Source organism: Abramis brama (assembly GCF_963993115.1).
Source record: "Abramis brama genome assembly, chromosome: 6".
Taxonomy (NCBI): Eukaryota; Metazoa; Chordata; class Actinopteri; order Cypriniformes; family Leuciscidae; genus Abramis; species Abramis brama.
The window spans coordinates 42,270,733-42,286,318 of NC_139968.1; the positions used below are offsets into that span (position 1 = coordinate 42,270,733).

At 46.6% G+C, this 15,586-nt stretch overlaps 2 protein-coding genes across 2 annotated transcripts in view; one reads left to right on the forward strand and one right to left on the reverse strand.

Moving 5' to 3' along the window:
- Positions 1-2,694: 2,694 nt before the first annotated feature.
- Positions 2,695-15,586, forward strand: part of LOC311084268 (calcium homeostasis endoplasmic reticulum protein-like) — a 37,061-nt gene continuing 24,169 nt past the window's right edge. Inside the window, exons 1-2 of the mRNA XM_084116190.1 lie at positions 2,695-2,818; positions 2,897-3,082. Of these exons, the coding sequence (XP_083972316.1) occupies positions 2,803-2,818; positions 2,897-3,082 (202 nt within the window). The 5' untranslated portion in view covers positions 2,695-2,802. The remainder of the gene's footprint in view (positions 2,819-2,896; positions 3,083-15,586) is intronic.
- LOC311084264 (uncharacterized protein) lies at positions 4,138-5,741 on the reverse strand. Its single transcript, XM_084116186.1, has 5 exons — positions 5,623-5,741; positions 5,311-5,533; positions 5,133-5,209; positions 4,308-4,728; positions 4,138-4,219 (listed from the first exon to the last, which is right to left on the reverse strand). The coding sequence occupies exons 1-5, from the start codon at positions 5,710-5,712 to the stop codon at positions 4,188-4,190; spliced, it is 843 nt and encodes a 280-aa protein (XP_083972312.1). The 5' UTR covers positions 5,713-5,741; the 3' UTR covers positions 4,138-4,187.

A 15,586-nucleotide genomic window follows, 5' to 3' on the forward strand; every position in this document is an offset into this window, starting at 1 on the left:
ACAAACTCAGACTCGGGAAACAGGACACAGGAACCAAACAGCCAACATACACAAACAAGAACCCACAAACACTGAAACAAGATACAGGGTTTAAATACAGAGACTAACAAGCTAAACAAGATAACAAGGGGGCGTGGTTAAGGAGACGGCCACGGCGGAGACGACCCTTCTGGCGGCCACGGCGGAGACGACCCTTCGGGCGGCCACGGCGGAGACGACGCTTCGGGCGGCCACGGCGGAGACGACCCTTCGGGCGGCCACGGCGGAGACGACCCTTCGGGCGGCCAGGGCGGAAACGACCCTTCAGGCGGCCACGGCGGAGACGACCCTTCAGGCGGCCACGGCGGAGACGACCCTTCAGGCGGCCACGGCGGAGACGACCCTTCAGGCGGCCAGGGTGGAACAGGAGACCACCCCTCTGGCGGTCCTGGCGGATCGGGCTGGTCCGGAGGTGTATTGCCCCCCCCCCAAAATTATCTTGGGGAGGCTCCCCGGTAAAGAGTCCTGGACCAGCGATGAAGAGGGCTTTGAGCTGGGCAGGACCAGCGGCGAAGAGGGCACTGAGCTGGGCAGGACCAGCGGCGAAGAGGGCTTTGAGCTGGGCAGGACCAGCGGCGAAGAGGGCTTTGAGCTGGGCAGGACCAGCGGCGAAGAGGGCTCTGAGCTGGGCAGGACCAGCGGCGAAGAGGGCTCTGAGCTGGGCAGGACCAGCGGCGAAGAGGGCTCTGAGCTGGGCAGGACCAGCGGCGAAGAGGGCACTGAGCTGGGCAGGACCAGCGGCGAAGAGGGCACTGAGCTGGGCAGGACCAGCGGCGAAGACGGCACTGAGCTGGGCAGGACCAGCGGCGAAGAGGGCACTGAGCTGGGCAGGACCAGCGGCGAAGAGGGCTCTGAGCTGGCGTGAAGCTCTTGATCGGCAGAAGTGACGTGAACAGTCTCTGGATCAGCAGAAGTGACGTGAACAGTCTCTAGATCAGCAGAAGTGACGTGAACAGTCTCTGGATCAGCAGAAGCGACGTGAACAGTCTCTGGATCAGCAGAAGCGACGTGAACAGTCTCTGAATCAGCAGAAGCGACGTGAACAGTCTCTGGATCAGCAGAAGCGACGTGAACAGTCTCTGGATCAGCAGAAGCGACGTGAACAGTCTCTGGATCAGCAGAAGCGACGTGAACAGTCTCTGGATCAGCAGAAGCGACGTGAACAGTCTCTGGATCAGCAGAAGCGACGTGAACAGTCTCTGGATCAGCAGAAGCGACGTGAACAGTCTCTGGATCAGCAGAAGCGACGTGAAGAAGCTCAGGTTCAGGAACAGGCTCAGACTCAGGAACAGATGCGGTCTCAGGAACAGACAGAGGCTCAGGAAGCGTGGCTGCGGCCATCCTTGGAACCAGAATCAGGCGTGGCCGCCTTCTTGGCTGGAGATTCTCAGACAACGTGGTGGCGGCCATCCTGGGAACCAGAATCAGACGTGGCCGCCATCTTGGCTGGAGACTCCCCAAAGCTGCTGCTGGATCCATTAAGTGGTGGGTTCTTCTGTAACGCTGCTGGCTGAATGATAGGAGGAAGCAGGATCCACATGCAGCAAACTTTATTTAATAAACCAAAAACTAGACAAACTCAGACTCGGGAAACAGGACACAGGAACCAAACAGCCAACATACACAAACAAGAACCCACAAACACTGAAACAAGATACAGGGTTTAAATACAGAGACTAACAAGCTAAACAAGATAACAAGGGGGCGTGGTTAATCTGAAACACCTGGGGAGACTAATAAACAAGAAAGACTACAAAGGACTACAAAACATGGCACAGAACAGGAACGTTTACGCGTGACGTAAAAATCGCCATCGGGGGTGCGCGCGGAGGCTCGTTGCGGACTGGCGCGTGCCTCCCATTTTTTGTGACCGCGCGGACCAAGGGCGCGCGTTCATTAGGTTAAAACCGCGAAAGAGATGGAAATAACATGGACGCCGAATTTGAAAAAACGGAAAACGCGTGCATGCTAGAAATAGAACCAATGCCTATTTTTCACGCAAGCCTGTTGGAAGCGTTTCCAGGCAAAATAGAATAGGAAAAGATGTTTATATGTCATTTTGACACGAATACATATTAATAAATGTCATTTTGATGTTTGAAAGTGTCTAGGTTTTGACATAAATGCAAATATAAACTATAAATATTTAAAATATTATCGATTATACTGGCCAGACCGATCTACTGCGCATGCGTTGAACGCGTTTACCGAGCGGACCTCAGCAGAAAGTATAAATACAAGTAGTCCGCGTCCGAGCTGTGCGCAGCTGTCGTGTACGCGTCCAAACTGGAGTATAACAGAGGCTTTAGAGTTCCGCCTTTTGCGTTCCGTCAATATTACGTTATTAGGAAAAATATATATATTTTTTTTAGAAAATCGATTTTTGACATTTGTGAATCGATTCAGAATCGTCCACGTCCGCATCGATCGCGATGCATCTAAGAATCGATTTTTTCCTCCACCCCTAGGAACGGGGGCCAATCAGGGGCCAATCAGATTTCAGCAGGGGCCAGGGCCCCTGTGGCCCCGCCTCTAGAACCGCCCCTGCTATCATCCCATCTATTATAAAAAGAAAATGTATTTAAATTCAAATAAATGCATAAATTGATACAAAATTAATTAAATGAATCCAGTTTAAATATTGATTTAGCATGCCGTTGACGTGAAACCCCGTCTCTCCGCAGCTCCACATCTGGGTTGGGTTCAGCTCCCGCCGCGATCCCCGTCGACCTCAGGCTGGGCGAAGAAAACAAGGGCCATCAGATGCTCATGAAGATGGGTAAGTGATCCAGAAGACTGCGTGTGAACCGATGCCTCCACTGATGCGGCGCTGAATGTGTTCCCATTCGTCCTGCAGGCTGGAGCGGATCAGGAGGTCTTGGCGTTAAAGAACAGGGCATTCAAGATCCCATTAAAGGAGGAGACATCCGGGACAAGTGGGACCAGTATAAAGGAGTGGGAGTCGCGCTGGATGACCCGTACGTGAACTACAGGAGAAACAAAAGCTACAATTTTGTCGCAAGGATGAAAGCACGAGAAAAAGGTATTTGTGTTTTAAAAAGCGGTCCTGTTATGATGTTTTCCATCTTCATCTTTCTTTAGTGTGTAATGTTGCTTTTTGAGTTCTTCTCTATATCAGTGTCAGTGTTTCTGAACTCCTGAAACGCCTCCATTGAAGTCTTGAGTTTCTTCCGGGAATGAACACGTCACAATATTCCTCATTTAAATAATTAATATGCAGAATAAAGGGGCGGGGCCTGGTTGAGTTAGTTAGTAGTGTGTTAAACTGGCGGTTATGGTAATTAGGGGCGGGACATTTCCCAAACACACTCAGCGCTTAACCAATCACAACACTGATCCAGCCGACCAATCAGAGCACAGTGTGCTTTTCAGAAGGAGGGGCTTCATAGAGACAGGAACTAAACAGAGCGTTACTGACAGACTGGGAAGAGAGGAGCCGCAACAATGGAGAATATGGGGAAAATAATCAACATTCAAGCAGGAAAACCTGTTCTAGTTAAAAATACAAAATCAAGACTTTGGAAAAAGGTCATAATAGGTCCCCTATTACAATAGCCAAGTCAAGCATTACTATTATTGATGCTAATACTTAGGGTTAGGGGTTTGATCAAACCATTAACCTTAAATATTAAACTTTGTTTGTAAATATTAAACACTTGTATATTTTATATTTATGACCAAATATGAATGTGTTTGTGTTTCGTCCTCAGTAAGCAGAGACCCACACGAAATTGTCGTGTTTCCATTGGGCGTATTTTCAATTCAATTCAACACGCAATTTCAATTTGCGCAATTTGAAAGGTAATGGAAATGCGGCTTGTAAAAATCTTTGACTCTAATACACTTAAAAAAAAAAAATGAAACAAGAATTTTGAACCTGACTTTATCCAATGTTCAGATTTTCGTTCTAAACTTTTATGCAAATTAGTGCATATTTAAATCGATAACACCTAATTTGCATATTTAGCCTTAACATTTCAGAAGACTAGTAATACAATTCTTTTTTGCGATTATTAATGTAATCAATTAACTGGAGAAGAATCGTGATATAAGTTAATTTTATTTATCCTATTCACTTGGGATGTCTTGCCTTAAGTTTGAAATATGACTTGGACGTGTTATTGAGTTTATTTTTCTAAGATTCGCCCACATACGTGTCCTAAAAACAAGAACAAAAGTGGCCCTCCACTATAACCCTGAGGGACGCCCCAAAGAAACTGCTCAAATAACCGATTACAGAAACCTACCAGAAGACCACGTGTAGGCAAATCCATCCATCTGTGTCTGTACCGCAACCTCCTTTACCTCGTGACGGTCAGGACTGGGGCCGTGGGTTACAGTCGCATTGGACGAGCTAGACCTCGAGGAAGAGTCTGAGTGGCGACTGGATGACAGTGATGATTGTGATAAAGTACGATCATCATCATTGTCGTCAACCTGGGATTTGTACGAGCTGTACTGGAGCTCGCTGACCAATGAGGCATCTTTAGCTTCATCTGTGAGACGTTCTGAGATCTCACTGGCACTTGATGGCGTCTCTGATGGGATCTCGCTCTCAAAATCACTTTCGTAGGCTGCCGAGGCTTCTTCCGGTGTGGGTGGCGAAGCGAGCTTTGAGATGTTGGATGACTTCTTGTTCCTGTCTTCCTTTCTGGCTTCTGTTTCTTTCTGTGATTTAAAAATTTATATTTTGTTTAAATTTGAAAACATAAATTAAAACAATTGAAAATCAAGCTTTTAATGTTGTTTATATGTATATGTGGTGTTTTTAATACGCTTTAAGACACCATTGCTGAGTATTTTCTCCTTAAAACTGCAGTGAATCAAAAACACGGTTTGAAATCGCTGGCGTTTCTGACGTCACAAAGTGACGTGGAGGCGGGGCTCATTTGCATATTCATTGAACCGCGTATACTAAATGAGACAATTGTGTTGAGTTACATTCAAGCTATTTAAGGCATGAAGAATATCAAAAAAAATATATTTTGGTGATCAAAGATGAGTTTAAAGGGATAAAATCATTGACTACAGGGGGATAAAAAAAAAAAAAGCATGTTAGACATTCAACAAACCTTTTCTTGTGATATTTCAGCTGTGGCAAAAGGTATAGGGGCAAGATCATCCAGTGTCATTACACTGATTTTGAAATCTGGGTAAAAAGAAATTTGTTGAGAATAAAAATTTGGGCTTACAATTTTATTAAAGAATAGTTTAGATGATTGCTAGATGTTAAATTGACAGGTGTTTTACCATCCAATACTGCACTCCTCTCGCTCAGAGTGTCATCTGAGTCTACAGGAAAGAGATCATCCAAAGACCGGATCTCACTGTGATTAGATTCAGAGGACACAGACCGTTCAGTAAACCGGATCACGCGCGACTCAGGCCTGCTGGGGGAAGGAGAAAGACTGCTATGGTGGAGAGCTTTGTGTCTTTCAGGGGTTGGTGAAGATTCACTGCTCTTCTTGTATAACTGGAGAAAGAGAAAAGCAGAAAGATGTTTGGAAGGACATGAGGGTGAGTAAAATGTGTGGTCAACTAACACTTTAACTGGGTCAATACCTTTTTAACTGGTTGAGGACTCGTCTTCCTCGCTGCATTTTGCAAGGAACTCTCTGATAGGCTAAAAGAATCTCCTAGAAGTCTTTGCATGTCCTGTTCGTCACTGTCTAAACTGACTCTCCTGACTTTTGGGCGGCAGTGGCTCAGTGGTTCATGTAGGTTGTCTACAAACCGAAAGGTTGGTGGTTCAATCCCCGGTTCCACCTGACCAAGTGTCGAGGTGTCCATGAGCAAGACACCTAACCCCAGCTGCTCCCGACGAGCTGGATGGCGCCTTGCATGGCTGACACCGCCGTCGGTGTGTGAATGGGTGAATGTGAGGCTATGTAAAGCGCTTTGGTGGCCATAGGTCTGTGAAAGCGCTATATAAATGCAGTCCATTTACCATTTATATTCATTTAGACCAATGGTTCTCTCAGGAACCCTTTCCTCTTGAGGTGCGGACAGCGGTTTCTTCAGAAAGCGAGTCCCTGTTATGCTCAGATCGCTGCTGGACTGGACAGATAAACGTGTCTCCTGTGGTTCTGAGAGGTGTGTATGGTCACTGTCACCTGTTCCTTTCTGGTTTCGAATGCGGTTCTCGATGAGTGCTGGTCCACTCAAAGCCGTGCTTTGTGAACTACGTTGAGGAATGAACTTTAAAGGAGACATATCATGCTTTTAAATTGTTCCTTTTTACATATAAATCATACATTTGTAGTCTATATAAAGCGGAACTGCAATGCTTGGGTCTGAATTCCTCATTATTATAGCTCCACAGGCCCCTTTTCTACCCCTTTTCTGATGTGCGTCTGAGAGCAACTCGTTTTGGTGCGGTCTCTTTAAATACAATTGAGACACTTCATACCCCGCCCCCTCTCCAGGTTGTAGCGGTGACACTCGGTTCAACTCCACCCCGTTCGGCCATTTTTGTAGTTTGATAGCAGAGATACGATTATCTAGCGGCACAGAAACCTTTTATTCACACGTTATTAACAAAATGTCAACAATGGAAGACTTGTCCAGCCAGCCTTACATTGTCATGATACAAAACTGGAAGCAATGGCGGGTGAACAATATATTTATTGGAACTACAACACAGAATAATACAATACAGGAAAGAAGGTTCCTCTCAAGGCGTGGTCGCGATCTCGCGAGTAAACAGCGGCTCCGGACGGTCCACCCAGGGGAAGACGCTCAGACTTGGACACACAGGGACTTCGATGGTCAAGTGCTCGGTGCTGAGTGCAGGTGCTCGGTGGTCTGTGCTCGGGTGCGGTGAAACAACAGGGATCCACTGTAGACACGACAACCCGGAAGACGACACGAACATACAGGCAGGAACAGGCAAACAACGGATGGACACTGGAATGGAGAGGTGAGTGAGTATAAATAGGGAACGGTAATGTGAATCAGCTGAGGTGGAGAATGAGAAGATTGCGAGCAGCTGGAGCACTGAACAAACACGTGAGCGGGACAACGCCCACTCACGCAAACTCACAGACATGTAAACAACAATGACACGAGACACAGAGGAAACAATGAATTCACAACCGTGACAGTACCCCCTCTCCTAGGAATGCCTCACGGCATTCCCAGAACTCCTTACCTGTCGATTGTAATCATCGATAAGGGAGTGATCCAGGATGTCACGAGCAGGAACCCAACTTCTCTCCTCCGGACCGTAACCTTCCCAATCCACCAAGTACTGAAATCCGCGTCCCCTCCGCCTGGAATCCAGAATACGACGAACCGAATAGGATGGTTCCCCATCTACGAGACGCGGCGGGGGGGGAACCGGGGCTGGCGGATTAATGCGTGCAAAAAAGACGGGCTTAATTTTGGACACATGGAAAACGGGATGAATCCTCCTGTACACTGGAGGAAGATTGAGGCGGACTGTCACCGGACTAACGATCTTAGTGACAGAAAACGGGCCAATGAATTTGGGTGCCAACTTATTGGAAACGGAGCGGAGCGGAATGTCCTTAGTAGAAAGCCACACTTTGGAACCGACGACGTATACGGGAGGCCTTGACCGGTGGCGATCGGCCTTGGCCTTGGTGCGTTCCCGCACTTGGAGGAGAGTCTCACGGGCCCTCGTCCAAGTACGGTGACACCTCTGGATGAAGGCGTGGGCGGAGGAGACCGCGACTTCGGACTCAGCACTAGGAAAAACAGGTGGTTGGTACCCTACACTACACTTAAACGGAGATAGGCCCGTGGATGACACTGGTAACGTATTGTGGGCGTACTCCACCATGGAAAGTTGTTGACTCCAAGAGGAGGGATTCTTGGAGACCAAACATCGTAATGATCTTTCCAAATCTTGGTTGGCTCTCTCAGTTTGGCCATTGCTCTGGGGATGAAACCCAGAGGACAGACTGACCGTCGCCCCCAGTAACTTACAAAACTCTCGCCAAAATCTGGACACAAACTGGGGTCCCCTGTCAGAAACCACGTCTGTCGGGAGGCCATGTAACCGAAAAACGTGATCAACGACTGCCACCGCTGTCTCCTTGGCTGAAGGTAATTTGGGCAAGGGAATAAAGTGGGCTGCCTTCGAGAATCGGTCCACCACGGTCAAAACTACCGTGTTACCCTGGGAGGGTGGGAGGGCGGTGATAAAATCTAGAGCGATGTGGGACCAAGGTCTCGAAGGCACCGACAGCGGTTGAAGTAACCCAGCTGGGGGTCGATTGGACGACTTACCAATGGCACAACTAGAGCAAGCCAAAACAAAATTGTGAACATCACGAGCCATCAGGGGCCACCAGAATCGCTGCTTAACTAGAAATATGGTACGACTCACCCCTGGATGACAAGCTAGACTGGAACTATGACCCCACTGGACGACTTCTGATCGTAATTCCTCCGGCACAAATAAGCGGTTAGGTGGGCACCGGATCGGAGGCGTTACCCCTTCTAAGGCCCTCTTGACCTTCGATTCGACCTCCCATGTGAGCGAAGAGATAATCAGGTTCTCAGGAAAAATGCGCTCAGGAGTAGCTTCGTGTTCGGGACGATCAAAAATACGCGACAAAGAATCGGGTTTGACGTTTTTGGAACCCGGACGATAGGAAAGTGTAAAATCGAAACGACCGAAAAAAAGTGCCCACCGAGCCTGCCTGGAGTTCAATCTTTTAGCGGTTCTAATGTACTCCAAATTCTTGTGATCAGTCCAGACTGTAAAGGGTACCCCTGAACCCTCTAACCAGTGACGCCATTCCTCCAAAGCTAACTTGACTGCCAACAACTCCCGGTTACCAATGTCATAGTTTCGTTCGGCAGGAGATAATCGATGTGACAAAAACGCGCAGGGATGCATTCTGTCGTCTGAAGGTGAACGTTGTGAAAGCACCGCACCTACCCCCACCTCCGACGCATCGACCTCTACCACGAACTGACGTGAAGCATCAGGGGCTATGAGAATGGGAGCTGAAACAAAGCGGCTCTTGAGTTTGGCAAACGCAGCCTCAGCTGCGTCTGACCACCTGAACGCAGTTCTGGGAGAGGTCAAGGCGGTCAGAGGTGCGGCTAGTTGGCTGAAATTGCGAATAAAACGCCGATAGAAGTTGGCGAATCCCAGAAACCGCTGCAGGGCCTTGCGGGAATCTGGGATTGGCCACTCTACCACAGCCTTAACCTTGTCAGGGTCCATAAGCATACCTTCAGACGACACGATGTGTCCCAGGAAAGGAACTGACTGTGCATGGAAAACGCATTTCTCCGCCTTGACAAAAAGCCCATTCTCTAGCAACCTCTGAAGTACTAGTCGCACGTGTTGCACATGTTCCTGGAGAGACGAAGAAAAAATCAATATGTCATCCAGGTAAACATATATGAACTGATCGATCATGTCTCGCAACACATCATTGACTAGTGCCTGGAAGACTGCGGGACTATTGGAAAGACCAAAAGGCATAACCAAATATTCAAAATGCCCCCTGGGGGTGTTAAAAGCAGTCTTCCATTCGTCCCCCTCCCTGATGCGGACCAAATGATAAGCATTACGCAAGTCCAATTTAGTGAAGAGAGACGCTCCCTGCAACCTCTCGAAGGCTGAAGACATCAACGGCAAAGGATAAGTATTCTTTACCGTGATGTTATTCAGCCCTCGGTAATCAATGCAAGGTCGCAGAGAACCGTCCTTCTTCCCCACAAAAAAGAACCCCGCCCCCCCTGGAGAAGAGGAAGGGCGGATGAACCCGGTTGCTAGAGAATCAGAAATATATTTCTCCATAACCTCTCTCTCAGGAACTGAAAGTGAATAAATCTTGCCCTTAGGCGGAGACTTACCTGGCAATAATTCTATAGCACAGTCATAGGGACGATGCGGAGGGAGAGAAGCAGCTCTAGACTTACTGAACACTTCACTCAGGTCACGGTACTCCTCGGGCACGTTTGATAAATCCACCGCTTCCTCCTGTAACACAGGAACAGAAACAACAGAACAAGCAGACACAAGACACGAACTGTGACACTCAGTGCTCCAAGCTGAGATGGTACGTCTCTTCCAATCGATGCGGGGGTTGTGTAAACTGAGCCAAGGGTGTCCTAAAACTATGGGTGTGAGTTGAGAGTCAGTGATGTAAAATGATATGGTTTCAGCATGATTTCCAGAAGTGATGAGTGTAAGTTTCTCGGTGACCAAGGAGATGGGGGGTAAAGTCTGTCCGTTCAATGCGTTGACTGTGATCTTCTGGGAAAGTGTATGAAGGGGAATCTGTAATTGAAGTGCAAACTGATGATCCAAAAAGTTACCTTCTGCCCCAGAGTCAATGAGTGCAGTGCAGTGGTGATCCAGAGTTGACCATCTCAGTCTTACCGGGAGGATGGTGGAAGTGGATGAGGTCTTACCTGCGGAGATCCCACCCGATAGTAGCCTCAAACTTACTATCGGGCTGGGCCTTTTACTGGACAGCTGTAGGCATAATGTCCGTTGCCACCACAATAGAGACAAAGGCCCTGGGATCTCCGCCTTTCTTTCTCCTCCCGGGAAAGCCGAGCTCGCCCCACCTGCATGGGCTCGGGATCGTGGGAGCCGAACGTGTCCAGGCCGCTGGACCGCTGGTTCTCACTCCTACTCGGAACTGGGTTGGTGGCTGTTCTCTGCCCTATCCTGGACAGACGAGCGTCCACTCTCAGGGCCAGGTCTATGAGTCCATTGAGCGTTGAAGGAAGGTCCAGGGCGTAGATTTCTCTCTGGACACGTTCGGCCAGCCCATGCAGGAAATGGTCCCACTGCGCCTCCTCGTTCCAGCGACACCCGGCCGCCAGGGTCTTAAACTCGATGGAATAATCTGACACCGATCGGTCTCCTTGACGTAGGTCAGTCAAGACCCTGGCAGCCTCCTTCCCCTCGACGGCTCGATCGAAGACCCGTCTCATCTCCGCCGAGAGGGCTTGGAACGAGGAGCAGCACTGGTCTCGATTCTCCCACACTGCAGTTCCCCAAAGCGCCGCTCTCCCAGTCAATAGCGTCAGCACGAAGGCTACTTTCGCCTCCTCCTTTTCGAAAGTTCTGGGCTGTAATGAGAAATGCATACTGCAACGTGTCAGAAATGGACGGCAGAAATTCGGCTCACCAGAGTATAATTCAGGCGTGGGCAGTCTGGGTTCCGACTGGGAGAGAGGCACGGGTGGTGTGGGGGGAACTGCAAGTGCTGCTGGAGGTGCTGGCGCAGTGGGGGGTTGTAGCTGATGGAATCGCTGGGTGAGCTCGGACACCTGTGTGACCAGAGTCTGGATGGCGCGTCCTGTCTCCCCCTGGCTGCGCTCCTGTGCATCCATCCGGCCGATGCACGCTCGAATGAAATCCTCTAAGGAAGCCGATGAATCACCCGCTGCTCCCATCGTTTGGTCCATCCGTTCTGTCATGATACAAAACTGGAAGCAATGGCGGGTGAACAATATATTTATTGGAACTACAACACAGAATAATACAATACAGGAAAGAAGGTTCCTCTCAAGGCGTGGTCGCGATCTCGCGAGTAAACAGCGGCTCCGGACGGTCCACCCAGGGGAAGACGCTCAGACTTGGACACACAGGGACTTCGATGGTCAAGTGCTCGGTGCTGAGTGCAGGTGCTCGGTGGTCTGTGCTCGGGTGCGGTGAAACAACAGGGATCCACTGTAGACACGACAACCCGGAAGACGACACGAACATACAGGCAGGAACAGGCAAACAACGGATGGACACTGGAATGGAGAGGTGAGTGAGTATAAATAGGGAACGGTAATGTGAATCAGCTGAGGTGGAGAATGAGAAGATTGCGAGCAGCTGGAGCACTGAACAAACACGTGAGCGGGACAACGCCCACTCACGCAAACTCACAGACATGTAAACAACAATGACACGAGACACAGAGGAAACAATGAATTCACAACCGTGACATACATGTTCGAGCCAGAGTCGAAGCCGGAGCGAGATGAAAATGAAGACGACGAACCTGTAGAACAACGTCTTCATATGGATGTATCGCAATGGTGTGTTACTGTATTTACACATGAAACTTTGGTCTTCCAACCTTTTACCACCGTGCCGATTTATTTTGATTAATATGTGCGAGGGAGAGAGAGCAAGACAGCGTCTAGTTTGGAGACGGTGATGTCTTGTTTACACTTTCGCCTGGCTCTGAAGAGAGAGAGTGAGCGCGCGCGCGACCGGGTCTCTCTCTCTGCTCGTTCTTTCAGTTAAACATGCGTCCTGTAACAAGCGCGGCAGTTCATCTACATTAAACGGTGTAATGAAGCGTGTGGGTTACTACATCCAACAACCGAACATTTTAACTTACCCTCTCGTAACTTCTGCATCCTTTAGCTTGGACTACAAAACTGCAGCGAGAAATAAAAAGTGTTGGGCCGGAAGTCAATGTCCTTATTTGGCAGTTGGGTCATTCTACGAAAATGGTGGCTTTCCTGTCCCAGCCTCAACCACCAGGAAAAACACTTAAAAGTGTCAGATAATGACACAAAATATATGTTTTTTGTTTTAATTGAAGTGTTTTATTGTTAATAAAACATATGTAAGACAGTTATATTGCAAACAATTTTTTATATATATTATAGAACATGGTCAGTACCATAGACTGTAAAAAAAGATGGACGACGCCCCTTCGCTCTCTTCCATTGATGAGAACTGAAGCCGCCAGAGTCCCGATATGGCGCTGACATATTGGATCTTGAGTCTGCGCAGTAGCGATCTCGGGACCAGACCTGCGCAGTAGTGAGCAGGAAGTAAAGCCGCGAAATCAACGCTCCGCCCTCACTCTCGCAGAATGCACTCAGGGAGAGAGGATTCTGCACACTTTTTTAAAAATTGATTGCAGTACGTCAAGAGGCTTGTTAAAATAAAGTAAATACAATCTCCTCAGTCCTCCGAAGATCCCGAAAAAATGTCCGTTGGTGCTTCAGTGACTACTTCGCTCAGAGAACCTGTCAATCACAGCTGTCAGTCATGACGTTACACCACCGCATCACGTAACTAACTAAAAAACAACTTATTTTTGAAACAGACACTTGAACTTACATCAGCGTGATAAAAACGACAGCAAATGAAAGAAACCACCTTTGGTAAAAAGATATTTGAAGTGTAATTTAATTGTTTAGTTGGTCTCACGTCCCGTTGAATAACATGGGGAGGCGGGGCTTATGACCTATACTAGGACCAGTCACCGGGGGGCAATCGAGACGTTTTGACTTTTCAGGGCTTGTTTGGTCAGTACCATGAAATTGGCTTGTCCCTCGGGTCAGGAGTCGTGGTTTGGAGACATATTTTGAGTTAAAAAATATATTTTTCTCCCCCTTTAAATGTCATAATACAAAGGGAAGTAGTATAGTTATTTAGTGGACTACTTAAAAAACTAAAATATCAACTAAATATTATAAATAATTTACAGGGAATACCTGTCCCTCAATTTCATGTCACTGGTGTTACAATTTATAAAAACCACCGCTTTGGAAAAATTCAACATCCTTGCCAACTTCTTCCTGGGTCAAAGGTTCATTTTAATCATGGCTGTTTTGAAAAGCACATGGTGAGTGTGCACTCTCTCTTCATCTTTTAGCAATTTGATAAATAATTTGATAATTTCATGCGAGGACTTAAAGGGACTGTGTGTAGCTTTTTAGGTATTTTATTATCTAAAATCAATATTTTTATTAATAAATATGCCCTCAATGATGTACAAATACCTATGCCAATGATCAGACTAATCCTCGTAAACGAAGAATTTATTATCTTCATATACATGGGACGGGTAGGTTCACGGAGGCTTCCATGTAGTTCCGCCATCTTGAAAAACTATAATATCAGAGAGGGACAAAAAGTACTAGGCCAACGCGTTTCCACAACGCGTTTCGTTCAGAGCCAGGCGTCACGTGACTGAAGCCAGCAGAAGCGGAGAAGCAGAGCAGAGAGAGGCGCTTGTCACTGCCCCGGCAAGTTTAAAAGGCTGCACTGTACGGTTATTTATACACCGTTCATTCATACATATGCTGAGTCACAGGATAAGGAGTCCTCGTCGTCGAAAAAGTCCAAAATAGACCGTAAAAGGAATCGTGACCGGAGATTACAAAAACAAGGGTTAATGTCGGGATAGCTAATGCAGGAGAAAGCTTTTAAAAGAGACGCTGAATTTGCCTGCTTTCTTCTTGACAGGCAAGTCAATGTTACGGTCTTAATTACAAGCTTTTTTTTCATTGCTTGGTTGTGTACTTTATTATATAGACAGAAGAACATTTATAGTAAAAGTTAAACAGGCTCTTTGATGAATAGCAGCTATTGAGTAAAGTAACATTAGAGAAGTTTTTTATTATATAGACAGAAAAAAAAACTATATAAGTTTTTTATTATATAGAGAAGTACTTTATTATATAGACAGAAGAACATTTATAGTAAAAGTTAAACAGGCTCTTTGATGAATAGCAGCTATTGAGTAAAGTAACATTAGAGAAGGCTCTGATGATGATGATATCTAACAATGCACGTACCCAATGCACGTACCCAATGCACGTACAAAAAATATAACGAGTAAAGAAGGCTTTATTACTACTAATTACCATAGTTAATGTTTTTCAGAGTCAGTAATTCATACTGTAACATTCTTTTTTTCGTTGTTTCAAGTTTCAGTTTGTTTTAAATAACAAACCTGTTCTCCCGAAGAAAAACTCAAAGTGCTATTATAAGACATCCTGTCATAGCTTTTTGGTACATAACGGCTACCGTAGATGCAACGCGCATTTGAAAAAGCGAGGCGCTGGAGAGCATTATTCGTTTGAATGCAAAATACAATTTCACCACTAGATGGGAGAAATTCCTACTTACAGTCCCTTTAAGATGTGTCACTGGTGTTCTACAGTTTTTAGTAAGGGGAAAGGGAATTTGATTAATATATTTTTTCAAATTGCATGATTAAGTGATTTATTTACAATTTAAGAAGTGTGGTTTGAGCTACTGTGGCCGCCATCTTAGATATGCCATTTTGTCTGCAGATTTGTCACTGGTGTTATCGTCACTGGTGTTACTGTTGCTGCTGGTAACACCAGTGACATAACGGTAACACCAGTGACAATCAATAACACCACTAACTTTTTTCTCAACATAAGGTTTCATAAAAGCCTCAACAATTATATTAATAAAGACTTTTTAGCATTTAATTACCGTATTAACATTGTAAACACATAATATTGCTTTCCTTTTGACAGATATGGCGAAATTAAGTGCTGCTGAAAAGCAAAGACTTTACACGGTAAAAAAAAAATACATCCCCAAGTCAAACATTTCTAGTGACTGATCACATCTAAATTTTTCAATTAGTCTGACGTATTATCTCTCATTGAGCCAATGTTAACAGACTATTGCAACAAGAATTGCACTTGGGCCAATTAAAAAAATTTAGATGTGTCCAGTCACTAGAAAATTTTGACTTGGAGAGGTTAGAATTTTTTTACAGTGTACAGGCAGCACAGGGATGCTGACCCA